The 21,994-nt window shown below is 38.8% G+C and overlaps 1 protein-coding gene across 4 annotated transcripts in view; it reads left to right on the forward strand.

Moving 5' to 3' along the window:
- Positions 1-21,994, forward strand: part of DACH2 (dachshund family transcription factor 2) — a 544,577-nt gene that overhangs the window by 286,072 nt on the left and 236,511 nt on the right. For all 4 annotated transcript variants that reach the window (XM_050965050.1, XM_050965047.1, XM_050965049.1 and 1 more), the window contains exon 2: positions 18,926-19,041. In XM_050965050.1, coding sequence (XP_050821007.1) covers positions 18,926-19,041 — 116 coding nt within the window. The remainder of the gene's footprint in view (positions 1-18,925; positions 19,042-21,994) is intronic.

Below are 21,994 nucleotides of genomic sequence, written 5' to 3' on the forward strand. Positions count from 1 at the left end.
TCAGAGAAAGAATTGGTGTAGATCTTTTTCAGGAGCAGTTAGTTTTTATGCCAGCAGTCAGATACCTAACAGAGACTGAATGGGGGTACGCCCAAATAGAAAAAGATCTTCTGACTATGGCAGTTGGGGTGCAGCAATTCCATCAGTGTACATGTAGCCACCCCCTGAGAATGCAGTCAGACCACAAACCCTAGAGACAATAATGGCAAAGCCTCTTCTTAGTGCTCCAAAGAGGTTGCAGCGCATGTTGATGTGCCTGGAGTACTACCAGGTAGAGAACAGATATTGTTCAGGAGTTCCTGGAGTTAGATGACACCCTGAACAGGGCATATATACCTAACATCAGCGAGTTGGGCAAGGGGATCAGGATATTGAATCTATTAACATGCCACACTGTCTCCCAGTTTCAACAGCGAAGGTGATGTAAGTCAAAGAGGCTACAGAAAATGACATCAAACTACTGGCAGTCAAGACAGCAATACGCAGAGTTGCCAGAAGACATAAGCCAAGTACTGATAGGAGCAGAACTATATTTTCAAATTAAAGCTTAATGGAGTGTGTAGGATTGAATCATATTTTGAGGACTCAGAGCGGCTGTCCCTGCATCATTATGTAAGGATTTTCATTGGGAAAAAAAATACAAGCTTCACACCTGGGCATTGACAGCTATCTTTGATGGGCTTGTGAGTGTGTTTTCTGGTCAGGAATGAATGCACAACTCTGCTCCTTGATAAAAGGATGTAATATCTGCTGGTTCTGTGATAACTGCAGCAGAAAGAGACTCTGTTACCAATTAAGCTGCCTACCCTACCATGGGAAAAGGTAGGAATGGACTTGATTACAGTGAAATAATACTCAGATTACGGGGAGGTTGATGCCATGCTTGATACCAGAAGCAAGTCAGTGATTTGCAAACGAGGGACTCTACTTTGCATGATATGGCATTGCAGACACTGTATTGACCGACAACAGATTCCAATATGCCTCAGAAAAATTCAGGAAATTTGCATGTAAATGGGAGTTTGACTGCAAGACCTGCTCCTCGGCAGGTGTAATGGTATAGTGGAATCAATTGTGAAAACAGCTAAGAGACAATTACAGAAGGCTGTTTTTTTCTGGTTTGGACCTCTTGTTAGTATTTCTGGCACACAGGAATACCCCATCTTAGGGGGTGCCAAAATCCAGTGCAGACACTGATGGGACATTAGACCAAAATCCTGCTGCCAGTGAGGGGAGACCTGGCAGCCAGAAGTCTGGAGACACCGCTCAGAGATGGCCGACAATGAGAGAAGAGAGGCACTAGAGTACAACAGATCAGCCAAGGAGCTGCTCGCCTTGCAGACAGGCACTACTGTGAAGATAGCATAGTTGGCATAGAAAGTACGCTTATTAAGTTTGCAGACGATACCAAACTGGGAGGGATTGCAACTGTTTTGGAGGACAGGGTCAAAATTCAAAATGATCTGGACAAATTGGAGAAATGGTCTGAGGTAAACTGGATGAAGTTCAATAAAGATAAATGCAAAGTGCTCCACTTAGGAAGGGAAAATCAGTTTCACACATACAGAATGGGAAGAGACTGTCTAGGAAGGAGTATGGCAGAAAGAGATCTAGGGGTCATAGTGGACCACAAGCTAAATATGAGTCAACAGTGTGACACTGTTGCAAAAAAATCAAACGTGATTCTGGGATGCATTAACAGGTGTGTTGTAAACAAGACACGAGAAGTCATTCTTCCGCTCTACTCTGCACTGGTTAGGCCTCAACTGGAGTATTGTGTCCAGTTCTGGGCACCGCATTTCAAGAAAGATGTGGAGAAATTGGAGATGGTCCAGAGAAGAGCAACAAGAATGATTAAAGGTCTTGAGAACATGACCTATGAAGGAAGGCTGAAAGAACTGGGTTTATTTAGTTTGGAAAAGAGAAGACTGAGAGGGGACATAGCAGTTTTCAGATACCTAAAAGGATGTCATCAGGAGGAGGGAGAAAACTTGTTCACCTTAGCCTCTAATGATAGAACAAGAAGCAATGGGCTTAAACTGCAGCAAGGGAGATTTAGGTTGGACATTAGGAAAAAGTTCCTAACTGTCAGGGTAGTTAAACACTGGAATAAATTGCCTAGGGAGGTTGTGGAATCTCCGTCTCTGGAGATATTTAAGAGTAGATTAGATAAATGTCTATCAGTGATGGTCTAGACAGTATTTGGTCCTGCCATGAGGGCAGGGAACTGGACTCGATTACCTCTCGAGGTCCCTTCCAGTCCTAGAGTCTATGAATCTAGCCAGGAGAGAGAGACTAGAAGGAGTGGAGTAAAGAAGTCATGATGGGTACAGTGGCACCCAGGTCATATGAGGTGAAAATAAGAGAGGACAAATGATCCAGATGAACAGGAAACATGCACCAGCAGACAAAACCTCCAGAAAGACTACAGAGATCATCACAGAATGGAGAGACAGAGAGCTGTTTGGAGGTCTACACCACAAAAAGAGATCATTTACCAGACTCTGAGACAGGAGACAGGGAGAGACAGACAGGTCATGCCCAATGTTGTTGCCGGTTGAAGAGACCAGATTATCTCAAAGACCATGTAACCAGCTGAGTCTGGGGTAAAGATAAGACTCTCACTCAACTATGTGCTAGCAACCTCTAACCAAAGGGACACAGCGTGAGGGCTTGTACATTGATTAGGTGTTCTTTTAGTGTTTATATATTACAATGTTTTTAAAATAGGGAAGATGTATCATGATTAGTGAAATTGGAATCAGAGAACTGGTGTTCTGGAGGGACTAATATAGAGAAGACACCAGGAAGACAGGGAATACAGGGAGTTAGGCTGGAATCAACACAGCCACATGGATAGAGCAGTGCACACGGTTCAGTACACTTTCACTTCTTCAGTTTAAGCTTCATTCCATTTCCTAACACAGAGGAGACTGTAAAAAATTGTGCAAACACTGAGACTGGTGATACAGAGGTTAGAAACAGCTAATGGAAGAGCAATTTCCATAATATCCTTATTAACTATTAAAAATACTGTACTGCCATACTAGGACATGCCACTGATTTAAAATTGGCACTTCATGTGGGTCATTTGATCCACAATTCTCTAAATATTTGTCAAGAGTTTATTTATTTATTTATTTACAGATAACAGGTTTAAATGATCACGTATTTTGACATGCTTCATTGGACTGAATTTTATTGTGGTTTCCATTAATGCAAAAAAAACAATAATTCAAAATCAATTGTTACAATATTGTTTCTCCAAATTTGCATGGAACCCAATTATATGTAGCTTATAAATGATGCTGGTAAGAGTGTAAAAGAAATTGAGACATTCATCATGGAAAAGGATCATTTCTAATGTTTGACGGTGATTCCATAGGTTGGCTGAAAATTTTGGTGGGAATATTTTTATTTCTGGTTCAGTTATCTTAACTTATATTAATACAATTTTGCAGTCCAGACAAAGAAATCAAACATATAGATAACTAGGCCAAACCCAAAATGTGGTGGTCATGGGCTCCACACATCCATTTCCCATGGAGAAAGAGTTCATGATTCTGCCCCCCTCTTATGCCAGTGGAGTGTTCAAGGAAGAGATAGCGAGGGGGCTGAGTGATACCCTCCACCCCAAGTCAGTCTGTGGAGGGAGGAAAGGCTATTGAAGTTCCCAGTAGCTCTGTGATTCCACAGGGGTAGGCAGTCGGGCAAGGGCTCTTTTATATGAGATCCCTGTTCCATTTTGTACTACTGCAGAACCAGACTGTGAAACAGCTGCTTTGTGCCTTCTATGGTCTGTCCTAAACTGTCTGTTTTGAAGTTTGTCTATGTCAGTGTAGAGCTCCCACACACAGGTGTAAATGTCTCTTAGAATTTAAAACTACAGTAAAAGACACAAAAGTGCATATATTTGGGAGGTCAGTGCCATAGCTTTTTTAATTGCATGCTGGTTACACAGATATTTTAGGAAATAACAAGGTAATGTAAATGCAAATTGCCTAATGATGGGCAAACCTCAAATGGTTCAGAGCTCAGATTTGATTCACAATCCAAGAGTTCTATTATAGCTTTCTGAATTACCTAAGCTTCTTAGGACAGCAACTCTCATTAGATATATGGTGCAATCTCATGAGGCATATGGCGCTATAATAGTTTTATTACAATTTTTGTTAGCCTTTATTGTCATATACTGTAGGCTGTAATGTAGTAACCACAAAATAATGTGTTGTTTAGTATTAGCGTAGTAACCTTGTCTATGTGGGAAAGTTGCATTAATTTAACTTGAATCAGTTTTTAAGTTGATTTAAAATCAGGAGATAAACTGTTGCAAACCCCTGTGTGGATACTTTTTATTTTTGTTTAAAAATGGCTTGTTTCAGTTTAGTCTAAACCAATTCTTAATGGTCTAACCTGAAAATAAATGCAATCTTAAACTGAAATAAAGTGTGTCCATACAGGGATTTGCACAGGTTTAACTACATCAGTTTAAAATCGCATATTAGGTTAAACCAGGTGTCAGCAACCTTTCAGAAGTGGTGTGCCGAGTCTTCATTTATTCACTCTAATTTAAGGTTTCATGTGCCAGTAATATATTTTAATGTTTTTAGAAGGTCTCTTTCTATGAGTCTATAATAGATAACTAAACTATTGTTGTATGTAAAGTAAATAAGGTTTTAAAAATGTTTAAGAAACTTCATTTAAAATTAAATTAAAATGCAGAGCCCCCAGACTGGTGGCCAGGACCCAGGCAGTGTGAGTGCCACGGAAAATCCGCTCACGTGCCATCTTCAGAATACGTGCCATAGGTTGACTATCCCTGGGTCAAACCAAAGCAACTTGCTGTGTAGACAAGCCCTTACTTACCCTTGTGATTTAATGACCCCTGGTGATTTTCTTCTCTTTCTCTGAGGAATTGTCTTTTACTTCTACTTCCATTCTTCTTTTCTGCATTTTGACCAAGCATTTGGCATTGCAAGGGGAATATGCCAAGTGTCATCTGGTAGGAAGAAGAAAAGCGAATGAACTTGCTTTATGTTGGTTGAGCTCAATTGTTCTGTGTCTTAAGTCAGATGCAATTAGAAAATTAGAAATAGTTATGTAAAATTCCAGCCTCTAGATGGTACATTCCTATCATGGTTTAGAAGATATTTTAAAACACCTGTCCTCATAAATAATCAATTTAATATTTCAAACATAAAAAGCCTATCACCTGCTAACAACGTGAGTCTGGCTTTCAGAGTTACAATGTTTTTTAGTAATAGAGGGAAAATACTTTTTGAATACTGAGTGTTTAGGTATTTCTTTCTACTGTAGCTCTGTGGAAAAGACCTATAGAATTTAAGAGGAATAAAACCAATATGATTGTGCACACATTACTCCATAAACTGATATAATTTGAGAGAGTGTTGTGATCTTTTTTCTGTTGGCTCTTTGAACTATCCTATTTGATTAACCAGCAGTCTTTTAAATTTTATAAGATGGTTAAATAAACCTATAAAATGTACTATTTTATACTAAACATTGTGATTTTTTTACAGGGTACATAGAAATGAGTCTCGGATTTGTGTAATTTGTTTCTATAAAAAGTTTGTGTGTCTATATCAGAGATTGGCAACGTTTGGCACGCAGCCCATCAGGGAAAGCCGCTGGCGGGCTGGGACGGTTTGTTTACCTGCAGTGTCTGCAGGTTCAGCTGATCGCAGCTCCTAGTGGCCGCAGTTCACCGTCCCAGTCCAATGAGGGCTCTGGGAAGTAGCGGCCAGCACATCCTTTGGCTCACGCCGCTTCACGCAGACCCTATTGGCCTGGGACGGTGAACCATGGCCAGTGAGAGCTGCTATCAGCTGAACCTGTGGACACTGCAGGTAAACAAACCGTCCCCGCCCGCCAGTGGATTTCCCTGATGGACTGCATGCCAAAAGTTGCCAATCCCTGATCTATATCTATCTATCTTTATGTCATTAAATATACATGCACATGTCAGTTTTAAGATCTGAAAGGCATACTTAAATCAACATTGGCAGTATGTGGATCTTTTAATGGTGGGTCTTATCAGTGGCATTCTGTTAAAATATTCATTTTATTGAAAATTTGATCTGTTTGCATTATTTTATATCATGTACAGTACTTTTCCAAATTGCTGTATTACATAAGGCTTTTTGAGTCAGACCAACATTTATTTTTCTGCAAAAATTCTGATGTTCAGAGGCTCTAGGGGGAGGACAAAGATTCTTAATTTCTTAACATCTAAAGTATGTGCTAAGTGTTAAAATGCCCAGTCCTGCTTCCATTGATGCAAAACAGTTTTGCCATTTATTCCTGGGGGAGCAAAATTGGGCTAACAGCCCGTACTTAATTGAATTGACATCAATACTTGGTCCTCATGTGAATGTAGGACTTCAGTATATTGTACAGCTAGACTGTATCACACAAAAATCTATTCTAAAGGTGTTAACACAAGGTCTTGATCACATTTTATTGAAATAGGCAGCTACAACTGTGTTGCTAACCCTCATGATCTTTTTAATCACAGATTCTGGAATCAAGTAATTATGAGAAAATCTCAAGTTTACACTTAAAAGAAGTCCCCCAACTAAAGTAATGTTCTAGCCCTTGTGATTGCAGAGAAAAACTTGAAAATATGACTCAAATATAAACTTAAAGGGTCAAAAATTAAAAAGCAAATAAAAAGAATTAAAATGGGTTGGTTGGTTTGTTTTTTAAACCAGTTTCATAATTTTGAGGTCCTGAGTCATGATTTTCTAATATTTGGGGTTGTAATATTGTAAGTAGGTCAATAAAATAGCTTCAGAGTTATACTTTTTGTCAGGTGAGTAGTCAACCCTTAAATTGTGTGTTCCATCAGCTTTCTCTTTTTGACAAAGAAAACATTAAATGAATCTTTATCAAGATGTTACCAATGGTATTAATGAGAAAAGATATATTCAGGTTTAGTTGTTAAGAGAAAATAAAATATAGAAATTAGAAACATTAACAAAAAAATCCTCAAAATAATTGGATGGCGGTGTGTGTAAAAAAGAGACAATGAATTACAATGTCCCCACCCCATCTTAGCAGGCAGAGTGTTTTGATTGAACTGGAGTGGATGGCCACCCGCTGGGGTCCTGACAGAAGGAGTAGGGCATGCACATGGGGATTGTGTAGAGGTGAGAGAGAAACTGGAAGGCTTTGCTGCTGCCCTAAGGTCATCTGTTGGCCAATTTGGGAGGGGAGAGGGGACAAGAGGGCTGATTGGCCCTCCCAACTCTCCTGTTTGTCATTTAAGGTTGTCTTGTCTCCACAGCATCCATCTTGTGGCTGTTTCTGCTCCATCTTCCTGTCCTCTACACACTTGCCAAGTGTTGTCTCTTGCCGATCTGTAACTCAGTTCTACACAACTGGTAACATGTAACATTTCGGAAGTGTAGGGGGGAGACATTTCCCTCACCTCTCTCGTGTAAATACCCTGTAGCTTAGTCTAAGGGAAGGTTCATTGAGCTATAACTCCAGCTCTTCTACTGACAGTTTTTAATATTTCTGTGCATGTCATGACACTTATTAACGAAGGTTCTACACACCCACCCACCGCAATCTTAGTAGAGGCAACTATCTGTCATTCACCCATTTTACACATAAAAGATTGATCCCAGCCAACTGGGAGTAGAATCCAAGTCACTAAAAAAACCGGAACGAAGTCTCTTCTACTTTGCCATACTACCTGTCAGATGAGATGGGCCAAATTATGTGCTTGTCTAAACTCTGTTAAGACATGGATATTTGCCTTCTCTAATGGGTAGATCACATATGGAGGTTTGAGTCTGCACTGCCCGCGTAGTAATAGGCATAGTCCTTTAGCTCCACTGGTAGAAACTCATAATTTTATATCTAGAGATGACAGTTTCACCCTGCAGGTGAAGCAAGCAGCAGCAGCAATGTTACACTTAGCTGTGCTTTCTCTAGCCACTAGGCCATACTCTGCACCAGGAGTCAGTAACTGAACCCAAAGTTCTAATCTAGTGTTAGTTTATAAATAGCTATTATCCAGTAATAAAGTATGTCTTGTTTCTCCCTCTATGGGCCCTTCCACATAGAAGGTAACAGTATACCTCCCACTACAGTTACTCATACTGCTGAAGGATAAAATTCTGGGCTGTGAATTTTGAACATTATAGGTTTAAACATGACTGATGACTCACATGGAGCAAGTACGTTTAAGTTAGTTTGAAGACCCTGGAATAATAGTTGAAATTATTTATGTTGCAGAACATATTTAGAGATAAATATGGACGTTGTATTAATATTTGGCTTATTGTTATATTTGTAATGTTTGTATTGGTTAATGGATGTTGTCCTTTTAAGAAAAGAGTGGAGCACAGCATTGCCTTTGGTTGCAGAAGGCTGAGAGCAGTGTGTGGATAGGAGAAGTTGCTTGTGTGTTCAGTGAGTAGAAGACCCTGCCAAAAAGGTGCTGACTCGGTTCAATAGATGTATCTTTCCAGAAAATAAATTTCATTCTTAAAGGTATAACAGGAGCACTTATTAGGGGACTGGATGCTTTAGGTCATTACTAATGATCTTCAGAGCTTTTTGTCTGTAGGTCACCAATATGAATCCAGCCTTACTCAATGGGGATTAAAAACTGTAATCTAATGGATGTTTGATGACCCTGTATGAAATGAGTTTTGTAATCTCAGTTCCAGCTCCCATGTTTCAAACTCATCAAGACACTGCAATAGTTTCTAGAGAGGCCAATAACTTTATGGGCATATACATATTAGTTGCAAATTAGATAATTACATTTTTTACATAAAATGCCACACATGGAGCTTCACAAAATTTTGCAACTATGCCTATAGGTAAAGTAGTGTCAGGACTGCATTTACAGATTCTTTTGTGAATCTGATCAGAATGCCCTGTTTGGGATCAGGAAGAATTTTTTTCTGCCTGTTTGAGATTGGTGAGATGTCTGGTTGGTAATTTTGTGTCACAACAACATGGAAGCTTCATTTGTTAGGGTGTTTGTTTGTTAGCAATGTTTTAAAAAATGGTGAGGGAAGGTAATAGTTTAATCATTGTTAGCATGTCCAGACAGCAAATGTGAAAAATCGGGATGGGGTGGGGGGTAATAGGAGCCTATATAAGAAAAAGACCCCAAAATAGGGACTGTCTCTGTAAAATAGGGACATCTGGTCACCCTAATCATTGTTATTGTTGCAACCTACAGCTGGTGTACAGTGTGGTATGCAGTTGTGTTAAAAGACACTAATCTGGTTCATAGATTGAATGACCTCGCACCATTTAACCAAACATAGGACCTAATTAAATGCCTGGTAGCTTTTATGGGGGTGGAGGGGTAGGGTGGGGAGAGATATATTAATGGTCAAGGCTCCAACTTTTAATGGTACAGTTAATGAAGTTCTGACGGGCAGCTTGAAATCCACCTCTGCATCTGTGTTTTGGTTTCCTGCATTTTCTGAACAATTTTATAATGTTAAGGAACTTTTGTTTTAATATGAACCTCAGTATAATAAAGAAGGAATAATCAAAGTGCTATTTCTGTGATATTGAAATTTGTGGATTTCAGTTTTAGATATTCTTTTTTCACTATTTATAGTTATGAGTTATATGCTTCAGTTAAGGCTAAATGCAGAAGCCCTTACTCAAGCAAAAATTTCATTGAAATCAATGGGAAGATCTGCCCTTTGGAGGGTAACTTTTGTTTTGGGGAACTTGTCTTGTCTGCTAGAGTCAGGATGGGGCTGCCACGAGCGTCCTAGATTGTGGTGTTTAGAGTACTAATTTAAAATGAGCACCTGTTCTATGAAAGTTGTTATAGTGACCGGTTCTAGTTATCATACATCTAGTTCTCAAACAACTTCATATATGATTAATGTTAATTGCCTTTTTTATATGAATGACTTTTTCCCTGCTGCTGAATTGGTTGTTGTTGCCTTTGATCTGGTTAGTAATACAATGTAGAGCAATAGTTAGGCAAGTGATCAGTTTGCCAACACTGAGAGGAGACAGAATCAGGTTGCAGTGAGGTCAGAATTTGTTTCTCTTCTTAAACATTGGAAGGTCAAGTAGAGTTTAACTACTATTGGAGTCTTTGAAATGTTGTAATAAATGCTACAGCAGAGAGATGATTATTATCCATGATGCAATTAAAAACTTTATAGTCCTAAAAAAAATAATTCTTATTCAAGATAGCAAGAATGTTGCTTTTACTGGTAAAAACCCAAAATAATATTTAAAAATTCTTACCTTTCACATTTTTCTTAGCTTACACAAATAAATTAACACAAGAATGATGACATCTTCTGGAACTGAAGGAATAGATTAATAATGCCACTGATGTATAAAGGAAATGAAAGATGAGTCTGTGGTTACTGTTCCAACTTCAGCAAACCAATTGTGATAGTTTTTCACTAGTAAGTACTGGCACCAGTGTTACTGCTACTATATTCAGAGCAATTTACACAGCCTGTCATATACTTGCTTCAGAATGTTTCTTGAAGCCTAACAAAATATGTTACTATTGAAGAAATCTGTGATACATGTGAGAGTTTACTAAATCAAAACTGTAGCATATTTTTATATCAAATGGCTTATAGTCTCATGGAATCAATAATTAATTTATTAACTGGGTATCATTTGAGAAAACAAAGTCAGCAGAGTTTTCACTAAATTGCTGATAATTCATAAATAGTTAATGATACAAATGAAAAGTATAACACTAAAATTCAAAATTTTAATGATCAAAGTACTGGGTACCTCATCTATCAAAACTGGGAATAAATATATCTTGGGATGGGTTATATATCATTGACACTACAAGATATAATGCCTTTTCTTGTTATCTACCTAACTGCCAAGTCTACAAAGTTTATAGGCTGCTAAGATAATACAATGGTGGTAATCCACTTCAGTTGCAGAAATATGAAGTACTGTTGAATTATATTTCTAGTTGGTTTATTCTTTGTTCTCAGGGGAATAGGATACTATTTCAGTTTCTCTTAAAAAGCTCAGAGAATGAAAGGCAAAACATCAGGATAAATTATGCTAAATGGTGGACTAGACCCCAGAGGAAATCATGCTTCTGTGGTACAGTATTCCTCCATTAATCTTACAAATGTTACATCTGATGTTAATTCTGTAAAGCTGAAGCATTCAGAGATTCATCTGATCCTTTTAATAATAGTTATAGTATTATTATGGCTTTGTCAGACTTGTACTATCATAACTAGCTTTGTGGTTTTGACAGCCTATATAGCTAGTCTTCAGAATGACTAAAATATAGAATATTTTTATTTTACAGAGCATAAATAAACTTGTAATTAAACTGCAAAATTTAACAAATAATTGCCAGCATGCAATTACCATTCAATTAAAGAGTAATTACATGGTTATTTGTGCCCTGTAAAATAAAGCATTACTGAAATCAGTAACGCAATCAATATTTTAGCAGTAACAGGATGCTGCAGTGATGGACCTTTCAACCTGAGCTGATTAAATTGTCATCCAAATAACAGTTTCCTAGTTAAATCAGCACGTTTATTTGTCTTGATTAATATGGAATTTTTTTTCTGTTTCTAGTGAATCTCTGACATTAAAAAGCACAAGCAAACATCGTTGTCATACTCGTGTGATTTGCTGTAAATTTCTACTGATGAATTATAGTTTACAAAATGTTGATAAAGTTGCAAACATCACAAACTATGCAGTTGTCTATAACAAGCATAAAAGAACATTAAAGAAGATGTAGCTGATCAATACTTTTATCAAAACTACAGAAGTGGCCTTGTAAAAATATTCCCCAGGGCACCAAGGGATTGCATATGTGTTAAAAAAGAAAATGGTAATAATAATTAGCTCTCACCAGGCATAGAAAAGGAAAAAAAGATATACTAATTACTGATTCCCAATACCTTGTCACATAACTTTGTAACCACCACAAAAAAAAATTCTAATATACTCTGCCAAAGTTCATTCCCAAACATACAAAAAAATAAAAAATATTGCAGTGAGTTGTGTTTGTGTAAGATTGAATAGTCTACTGCTTCCTTATTTTCTTCTACAGATGCCTTCTTTTCAGGCAGTTGGAAGACAAGAAATCCTTAGCCTAATTATGGTAATAAAACAAGAATCTCTTAACTAATCTGAGTTTAGCAGAAATATAACAGATGTTTGGAAACTGCAACTTTGAAGCTGAGATGTCAAAAAGAAATCTATTCCTTTTTGACTGAATCCTTTTGTTAGCTTAAATAATTTCTTTAAAAAATATTACCCTTAATTTTTAAACTTAATCCATGATACTCTCAAAATCAGTGATAATTCCTAAAGAAACAATGACCCTCCTGATGGAAAGTATGGAACTGGCAACAGGAGTATTTGAAGTTAACTTACAGAGATTGTAAAAAAAAATTAGAAATATGAATACAGTTGAAATCCATAAGGTATTGCAGTTCTCCTGGAACTTTATTGGTTAGTTAATTTTTTATTTTAATGAATAAGAAATATGATATGATTATTGAATCTGATCCTGAAAAATCATTCAGATGCTCAGGTTTTCAAAAAAAAAAAAAAGTTCTTTATTGAGTACTTTTGTTATCGATTTAATGTTCAGGACTTGTGAGTGTGATTTTTTTTTTTACTTTACATCAAAAATCCTTCTGAGATTTATCTACAGAATCAACACAACTTTCTCAATTAGTCATCGTAAGTGAAATAACATCTAATTTAGAATCAAATGAATCACCTTTTGTTTTCAGAGATTGACTGGCAGCAAATACAGCCTTAGGGGAAAAAACTCAGTAGGTAATATATTTAGAAGAAAAATATTTTTCAGCTGATTGTGTGCCTTATGAAGTGTGTAGGAAACTGTGATGTGAGCCCAAGCTTCCTCATCATGTTTTCAGCTCCCTTTATCATCACAGACTAATAGGTATGTACAGAATTTTTCTTTTGCACCTCCAATCTGTATGCCTTTACTTCAGTGAGATAGAAAAAAAGGAGGAGGTGAAAGTGACCCATTTTAAACCAAAAATTTGGGTATAAATGAGCCTGGGGTGAGAATTAAGAAAAGCATTATAAAAATGTCAGTTTTTCTAATCCCAAATTGTCAAAAAATCATGAGTAAGGTCTCCCGCAAAGTCATGGGATTTTAAAAAAAAGTTATGATTCTTTTTATTTGCCTTCTCCTTTCTGAGCCTTCAGTGTATACTTGGGGCATGTTTTTCAAACTTTTCTCCTCAGACATGAGGGCTAGAAACTTACTTTTTAAACAGCAAAGCTGAGATTCTCCCATAATCACTTGACTCCTAGAGTTGGAGCTTCAAGAAAAAACACCAGACAGTGTCAGGCTTGTGATAAATTGTGAGAGTTTGTAACAATGAAATGCCTCCAGTGGGGCCTGGGGTATCACAAGAAATTAGCCAGCAGTACATAGAGAAATAGTAGATTAAGTATATCAAATAGGGCTGGTTGAAAATATTCCATCTAAACTGTGTTTTTATAGAAAATTAAGTTTTCAATTAAACAAAATTTTTCACTAAAAATATCTGCTCTGCATGGAACATTTTGATTTTAAAATCAAAATAGCAAATGCTTAAAAACTGAAGTTTTCAATTTCTGTCCAAAATATGTTGATTCAGATATGCTGCCTCCTGGGAGTTGTAGTCCCCTCCCAAGTGGGGAGAATTTGATGCCTCTTGAGAAATGTAGTCTGATCAGGGATCCTAGCACTGAGAGGAGAATGGGAGCATGAGGCACCAGAATTGCATCTCCTATGAGGCACAGTCATGGATTTTGAAATTGTAATATTTCAATTTTTGGCTGAAAAGTAAAACATTTTCCTGTCAGTTCTAATATTGACATTCAGTGTATTTTGCTGTGCAGTCCTGAACTAAGCCTTTGTCATCTAAAATATTGAAGAAAAGGCACTGTGGTATCACAGATTTAAAGACAAAATTGAGTCCAGAGTTTCCAGCACAGGAGATATTTTTACATATTCCATTTGATTTCTTTAATATAGAGTAAAGAAGTAAATTAGCTAGCCCAGTGAGTTTTTCATTGTAGAACATTGTTACCTTAATGGATCTTTGCTTTAGTGCTATGAGTCTGATACCAGCTGAGAAGATTGTCTGTCTATATCGAAAGAATGATAGGAGACACTTCATATGAATTTAATCAGCCCACAACTTTATTATTGGATGTCTCGGATCACCTGGCAGATAAAAGTGTACAGTGCAGGCAAATCCATGTTATAATAGGTATATCTCCATATATTTTATATTATCTCATGGAGCTGGAAGGGACCCCAAAAGATCATCAAGTCCAGCCCTCTGCCTTCACTAGCAGGACAAGGTACTGATTTTGCCCCAGATCCCTAACTGCCCTACTCAAGGATTGAACTCATAGCTTTGGATTTAGCAGGCCAATGCTCAAACCACTGATCTATCCCATTCAAATAACTACCTGGGGCTTCTACTAGCCTCCTTTCATTTTGTGTCCAGGTCACTCAGCCAACCCAAGGCTGGGACCTTACTTCCCCTCCCCACTCCCTCCCATAGGGGGGTTAAGGTGGGCTATAAAAAGGGGGTGGAGGATTGGTTCCCTGCCTTACCAATCATAGGAGCCCCGACCCCTCCTTTAACCAGCCCGTCATTTTTAAGGCTACTGGATGCCTTCCCTATAGAGTGCCTGCACTGGACATCTGTCCCGCGCTTACAGAATGAGTTGCAACATCATAGCCTATTAGCCTTCCCTACTCACCATAATAAGCCCTCCCTGAAATCTGCTGTGAGGAACGCAATGCCCTCCATTCCACCTATGCCAATGTGGTGGTAGAAAAATTTCAGGCCCCTTAGAAAGGAATGACTAGTGCAATGCCCACACTGGTCCGAACCAGTCTGATATTCACCACCTGGAGGGGAGTAAGGGTGGATGCTGCGTAGCTTGCAATGTAGAGAAAGGGCTTCTAACATCTGCACCTGCCCCTTTTAAAGCCTTCCACACTTATGTTCCCAGAGGATGAGTCAGCATTGCAATGCTGCCCTCCCACCTACCCTTTTTGCAGCTGCTTCTGACCTCCTTTCCCTCACACCCTTCCTACCGCAAACCCAGACAATGCCAATCCCCGTCACCCCCATTCCCCGCTTCAGGTATAGTGGATTAATTTCATGCAGACTTATTTAATGTAACATTAAAATTCCATATAGAATTTTTGGCAGATGTGGAATGAATGAGGAGTAAGCAGTTATGAATACAAGCTAGACAATAGTGTTTAAATTAAACTTTAATATTAAATTAGAGACAATGGGCTTGATTTTGATCTTATTTAAACTATGGTAAATTTGGAATAATGTCACTAAAATCAATAAGCTTAGAACTGTGAAAGTAAGATCATAAACAGGCCTAAAGTGCTTTATTACTGTTTTAATATTTGCTAAAAGGAGATGAACAGGTTAAAAACCATATGTTGTGTCTTTAACAAAACAAAACAAATTTCCTTAGCTGTCATTAGAAACAGAAGAAGTCATCGAAACCAAAAAAGCATTCTAAAAAACTAAGGGTCAAATCATGCTCACATTTCTTATGTGAGTAGTCCTTTAAAAGTCAGTAGAACTATTAGTGTATGCCAGAATTCAGGTGCTAATTCATTTCTCAGTATTTATATTTATTTAGTGTTGACACTTGGTGCAGATTAGTTAATGACAAGACTCATGAGTTTCATTTTTGCTTGTAGTATTTGTATAGGAAACCAAAACAATGAGGACTCCTTCTGGCACCTTACAGACTAACAAATTTATTTGAGCATAAGCTTTTGGGGGCAAATACTTATCAGCAACTACACACCACACAACAGAAACACTAACCCAGGAACCAATCCCTGCAACAAACCCCACTGCCAACTGTGCCCCCATATCTACTCTAGCAACACCATCATAGGACCTACCACATCAGCCACACCATCAGGGCAGCAATGCCTCTCTTCATGTACATTGGCCAAACTGGACAGTCTCACACATTGCCAAAAATGCAGAATCAGTACAACAATGCAACCATCCTCCTCCTCCCCTCCAAAACTCTTTATATTTAGATTTTAAAATTTTTTTCTTAAAATCCTATTTTTGTAAAACACTTGCTAATGAAGCTGAGGTGGGAAGTTTTATAAATGTTCTGTTGAGGGTTGAGCTTTGTTGTGGGCAGTCAGTGAGCAGAGCTGCTAAATTAAGTTGATTTGTTTTTGTAATATATATCAAACACACTTACAATGCTAGATAGGCACCTTTTGATGTATATTTTTATAAATCAAACAATAATTTGTTTTTGTTTTACAAAGCCTAAAATCTATGCCTAATTTTACCTGAGATCCTACATTTATGTGAAATATACTGAATTTCTCTAAACAGACTAGTCAATAGGTAAATTAGACATGGAAATATAAAGTTTAGTACACCTTAATAGCATGCTTTTGGCACTTTACATGTATTGCATATGTTGAGAGAAGATTATATTTAAGATCTGTTAAAAATGGGAAGAAGTACTCCTAGTGAAACAGAAAAAAGCTTAACTGAATTTAGCATAGTGAGGAGGTTTCCCAATCCCAATGATGTAGTAGTGAAATGCAGGACAGAATATAGTGTAACATTATATAGATTACTCAGTAAATTTGCTTATACTATTATTTTTGGAGCAAAGAGATAATAGAAAAATGGTCCAAATTTCTTGTGCCATACTCATTCATATATAGACAGACAGACAGACAGACACACACACACACACACACACACAAAAATATCTGAACATTACAGTAAATTTCATTTCAGAACCATTCCAGTATGATGATAGGACTCCTTCAAAAAGGGCAAACACAAAGGTGAAAAGACACTGAATAATGTGAAATTCAAAACTGCCTAAAACAAAGCTAAAAAGAAGAGTGGGAAGGTTTATAGACTGAAATAGCAAATCAGAAAAAATGATTTTGTGCTAGTTTGATGTACAATAAAACAAAATAACGCTAGCACATTGTTTGAAAAATGAATAGGGAATGGTACCTCTGTGTAGTGGTGCTGGAAGTTGTCTTCATTTAAACACAGAGTTTGTCTTACCTTGATGGAGAGCTTTGCCACTGCAAAGTTGATAAAGTGGACTTTAACTGAAATTTCTTTGTGAAGCAAAAGTCGCTTTTGGATATGCTTTCTATTTTAACCTCGTTTATTGTTGCACCTTGATTATTTTATACAGTGTTGCACAGTATTTTGTCAAAAGCTCTATTATTCAGCTGAGTAAAATGTATTTTTGCCAAAGAAAAGCGGCAATATCTTTGCTAACATTAGAACCTTATGTTTTTATCATTTGGCTTGGAAAAGAATGATTCCAATGGCTTTTCTCTGTAGATCTCTATTGTGGTGACAGCTGCAGAATAATAGTCCAGACACAAAAACTGTGTTAGGGGAATGGAGGAATGAAATAGATAAATACACAGATCTTTTACTACTTTACAGTATGTATTAAAACTTGTAACCAGAATTCATAAGCTGTTGCAGCTAGGGTGAAAAATGTGAGAATTTGATAGGTTAGACCAACATCGTTAGCTTAGCCCTTACATAGCAGTCAAAAACACCAATCAGTCTGTGAGGAAGGGAAACCAGGACCCAAAAGCAAGAAGCCAAAAGACATGAATGCAACATGTATTCATTCCTTCTAGTTTCCTGTCTCCCCCCCCACCTCCCCCATACCTTTTAAACCACACTTCATAGTAATGTCCACTCTTACGTGGCTATAGTAATTTAATTGGTAGTCTAAATGATTGTCTAGATCCTTGCAGTGTTGTGTTTTTTTTATTTATTTTTTTTTAGTTTGAAGATTTTTGGTTGGGTGTTTGTGTATGTGATGGAGCAACGAGTGGGGAGTACTGACCTGGGAATGTTGTGCGGGAGTTGTATTGAGACTGTCTGCATTGGTGATGGGATACCAGGGTGAGAATACCTGAGCATGTAACCTGAGCCCGGGAGAGGGGTTGGGGCCAGGGAAACTGGACAAAGGCTGGGGGAAGAGCCAGAGTGGTGGCTGGAGGAGACTGCTCGAGGAGTTTTACTTTGGAGCTGGCTGGGAAAACAGAGGGAACCCCAAAGCTGAGGGATGAGCTCCCTACCCCCTGGGGACTTGATTGAGGGGTCCTAGTTGTACCTACAAGCTCTGTTTGGGACTGTGTTCCTGTTGTCTAATAAATCTTCCATTTACTGGCTGGCTGAGAGTCACTGTGAATCTCAGGAATTGGGGGTGCAGGGGTGTACATTCTGTGACAGTGTACCAGTGGCCCCAGAGATGATTCAGGTTGTCCCATCACAGTTTACATGCTCAGGCCCCAATTTGGTGAAAGCAATCTGAAAAATAATCCCTACTACTGGTGTAGTTATCTTCTTAAATCAACTAATTTTAGCAGCACCATTGTGAGGCACATTGTCTCCATTTTACAGAGTACTGAGAGTACTGAGAAACAATGATTAAATGGCCAACTGAAGGCCTCACATAAAATCAGTAGCAGAGTCAGGATTGGAAGTCAGAATTTCCTTGTTCCCAGCCTAGTGATTTAGTTCTAAAATTCTCATAACTCCTTACCTTTTAATATACAGTTACTCCATATGACTTTGAGTGCATGCTTCTGCAAGTGTACAAGCAGAGTATTTCACTGATGGATCATTTGAGTACAGTACAACATTTGTTATGTTTAACCTGCCACAAGTGGTCCTTTTCTCCTAGGTAAAAATGTCATATATACATACACACACACAGAAAAAAAAAAAAAAAGAGAGAGAGAGAGAGGATTCGTATTTCTATAATACAAATCAATATAACATGCATTAAGCAAACATTTCAAAAAAATAAATTTAAATTTATCCTATTTGTATTTCAACAGCTCACGACCAGGAAGACCCCCCAAGCGCTCTCTGGGAGTTGCAATACAAGAAAATGCACGTCTTCTGCCCCATGGAGTCCCAGGCCTGTTATCACCAGGACTTATCTCCCCAACAGGTAATAAAATCCATCAGATGTTCAGCCTGGTCTCTTCATACTGCACAGCAGTTGAAATAAACTAATATTGATCCAAATGCCATGTCCTTCAGGGTTTTTCAAGCTTTACCAGAGGTTACATTATTGGATTTTTTGAGTATTCATGAAAACTGTGTTTTGTTGCTGCAGTGGCTAAAATCTAATGGATTTGTAGTTTAGTTCTTTATTAATTGTAATTTCCTTACAGGAAATTCCATTAAATACATTATTTTATTACAAAAAAAAAACCTGAGAGAAAATTAGCCACTGTCTTAAAGGGTCTTAAAGTGTGGGTTTCTTCCTTTCTGGTGCATGTGTCTTTTAGTTCTCATGGCATATAAACAGGGAGGCTAATATTTATGCTATAAAATGGTTAGTGTAGGTTAGGAAGACATAAAACTGGTCACACTAACTATGGAAGACGTGGTTATCAAAAGGATGAATAAAACCAAATGCAGATGGTCATGATATTCTGTATGCATACTCTTAATTTAGTGGCACAATGTAACTGTTGACTATAAATACACCTAAAATAGTAAATCATTAACAGTGTTTTGCTGCTGTTCAGTAACTTAAGGCAATGTAAATTAAAAGCAAAGAGAATTTAAACTTCAATGAAGCTTCTTGTTACCATTGCCACCAACTGATGTTGTAATGTGCATGTATTTATTTGATAATAAGGTCAACAATGAACAATCCATAACTTAATTAACATACAGTAAAATATAACCAATTACTTAAATATTCGACAGGCCTTGCAATCATAAGGGAGTGCCTGGAGCATGATAACTTAGGCTTTGATCCTGCAACTTCTCGCACATGGGTGGACTGCTGCACAGTCCCATTGAGCTCAGTGGGGCATGGACACTGCGGTCCACCCACATACAAGAAGTTCCAGGATCAGGGCCTTAAATCTCCCTATGTCCCATTGTGCAGTAAGTGAGAAATTAATGAAGAATTTCAGTTCTCTTGACCCACTGGGTCAATAAATCACCACCATGGAAGCAGGAATGAAACTTCTTAAGCAATATTAATATTAATAATTGCTTCAACCATACTCAAAGTTTGAAAGCATTTTGCTGGATTCAACCCCCACTCCAGTTCAGTTGGTCCCCATCTGTTATCTAATAATAATAATGTGTAATTAATAATTCATTTGTACTGTAGTGAAGTTCTGAAGACTGATTTTCATAAACACATTTTTTAGAATTTTTAAAACCGTGTCTAGTGTTCCCAAACCAAGGGTTTTCATATAGTCTGTGTTTTATTTGTTCTCCAATGGTGATAACAAGAGGCAACCAGCGTTGATAAATTGTTGTTAAAAGTACACAGCATAGCCCACTGCTTGACAGCGTGTTTGCAAATAGGGCTTAAAGCTATGCAAAAGGCATATTGGATTAAAGTAGTAATGTTTTAGGACCCCATGGGTGCATTGTGTGCATAGTAAATAGTATTCAAGTGGCTCAGTGTGGTCCTGTGTTGGGGTGGTCAAACTTTTTGTCCTGAGGGCCGCATCTGGGTATGGAAATTGTATGGTGGGCCATGAATGATCATGAAATTGGGGTTTGGGATGGGGCATGGGGTGAGGGCTCTGGATGGGGGTGTGGGCTCTGAGGTGGGGCCAGGAAATTACGAGTTCAGGGTGCAGGAGGGGGCTCCGGGCTGGGGCAGGGGATTGGGATGCAGGAGGAGGTGAGGGCTCCGGCTGGAGGTGAGGGCTCTGGGGTGTGGCCAGGGATGAGGGGTGTGGGATGTAGGAGGGGTCTGTGGGCTGGAGCAGAGGAGTTTGGAGCAGCGGGGTGTGGGAGAGGGTACAGGCTTTGGGCTGGGGCCAGAATGAGGGGTTCAGAGTGTGGGAGGGGGCTCTGGGTTGGGACACGGGGTTGGGGAGCAGGGGGTGAAGGCTTCAGCTAGGAGTGGGGCTGAGGATGAGGGATTTGGGGTGTAGAAGGGTGCTCTGGGCTGGGATCAAGGGGCTCGGAGGGTGGAAGGGAGATCAGAGCTGGGGAAGAGGGTTGGGCTGTGGGAGAGGGTCAGTGGTTCAGCTTTAGGGCAGTGCTTACTTCAAGCAGCTCCCAGAAACAGCAGCATGTCCCCCCTCTGGCTCCTATGCATAGGGGCAGCCAGAGGGTTCTGCGCGTTGCCCCATTTGCAGGCGCCGCCCCTGCAGCTCCCATTGTCCACGGTTCCTGGCCAATGGGGGCTGTGAAGCCAGCGCTTGGGGCAGGAGAAGCACACAGAACCCACTGGCGCACCCTATGCGTAGGAGACAAAGTGGGGACATGCCCCTAATTCCGGGAGCCATTCGGAGCCACGGCATGTGCAGAGCAGGGCATGCCCCCAACCCTGCTCGACAGCGGGTGCTCAAGGGCCGGATTAAAAGCTCCAAGAACCCGTAGTTTGCCCATCCCTGTCCTATATGGTACTCTGCCCACAGAAAGTAGCAGAACTTGCTTTAAAATTAAAAATCAGAAAAATCAAATAAAAAAGGTTAAGCCTCAAATTACTAGACTGTGCTTTGGAAAAAGCTGAAGATGTTTAACCAAATACAAAAGTAAATTTTTAAAACTATTTCTGCTGTCATATTGCTCAGAATGAAGAGGGATTGTGAGGGCTGATAAAAGTCCTTTGGAGACTCAAATGAGAACCTGTATTGTCACAGCACACCCCACATTCTTTGCCCTACAGGAAAGTGCTATGAAACCAGACAATGGTACAGGAGGGCTCCAAGGGAAAGTTGGATCCATGAGAGTTTCTCCTTAGCTTGGGGAAGCTGAAACAGTGCAGCTGGATATTACTGAAGCTTTAATTACTTGAAGCAGCTGCATCATATTTGCTCCCCTCTCTCCCCCCCAAAAAGAAGCTTTCTGTCAAAGATGGGAGAGACATGGAAGTCTTTGAGGAAGAAAAGAAAGGTGCTACAAGAACCATTTCC

Source organism: Gopherus flavomarginatus, chromosome 8 (assembly GCF_025201925.1).
Source record: "Gopherus flavomarginatus isolate rGopFla2 chromosome 8, rGopFla2.mat.asm, whole genome shotgun sequence".
Taxonomy (NCBI): domain Eukaryota; kingdom Metazoa; phylum Chordata; order Testudines; family Testudinidae; genus Gopherus; species Gopherus flavomarginatus.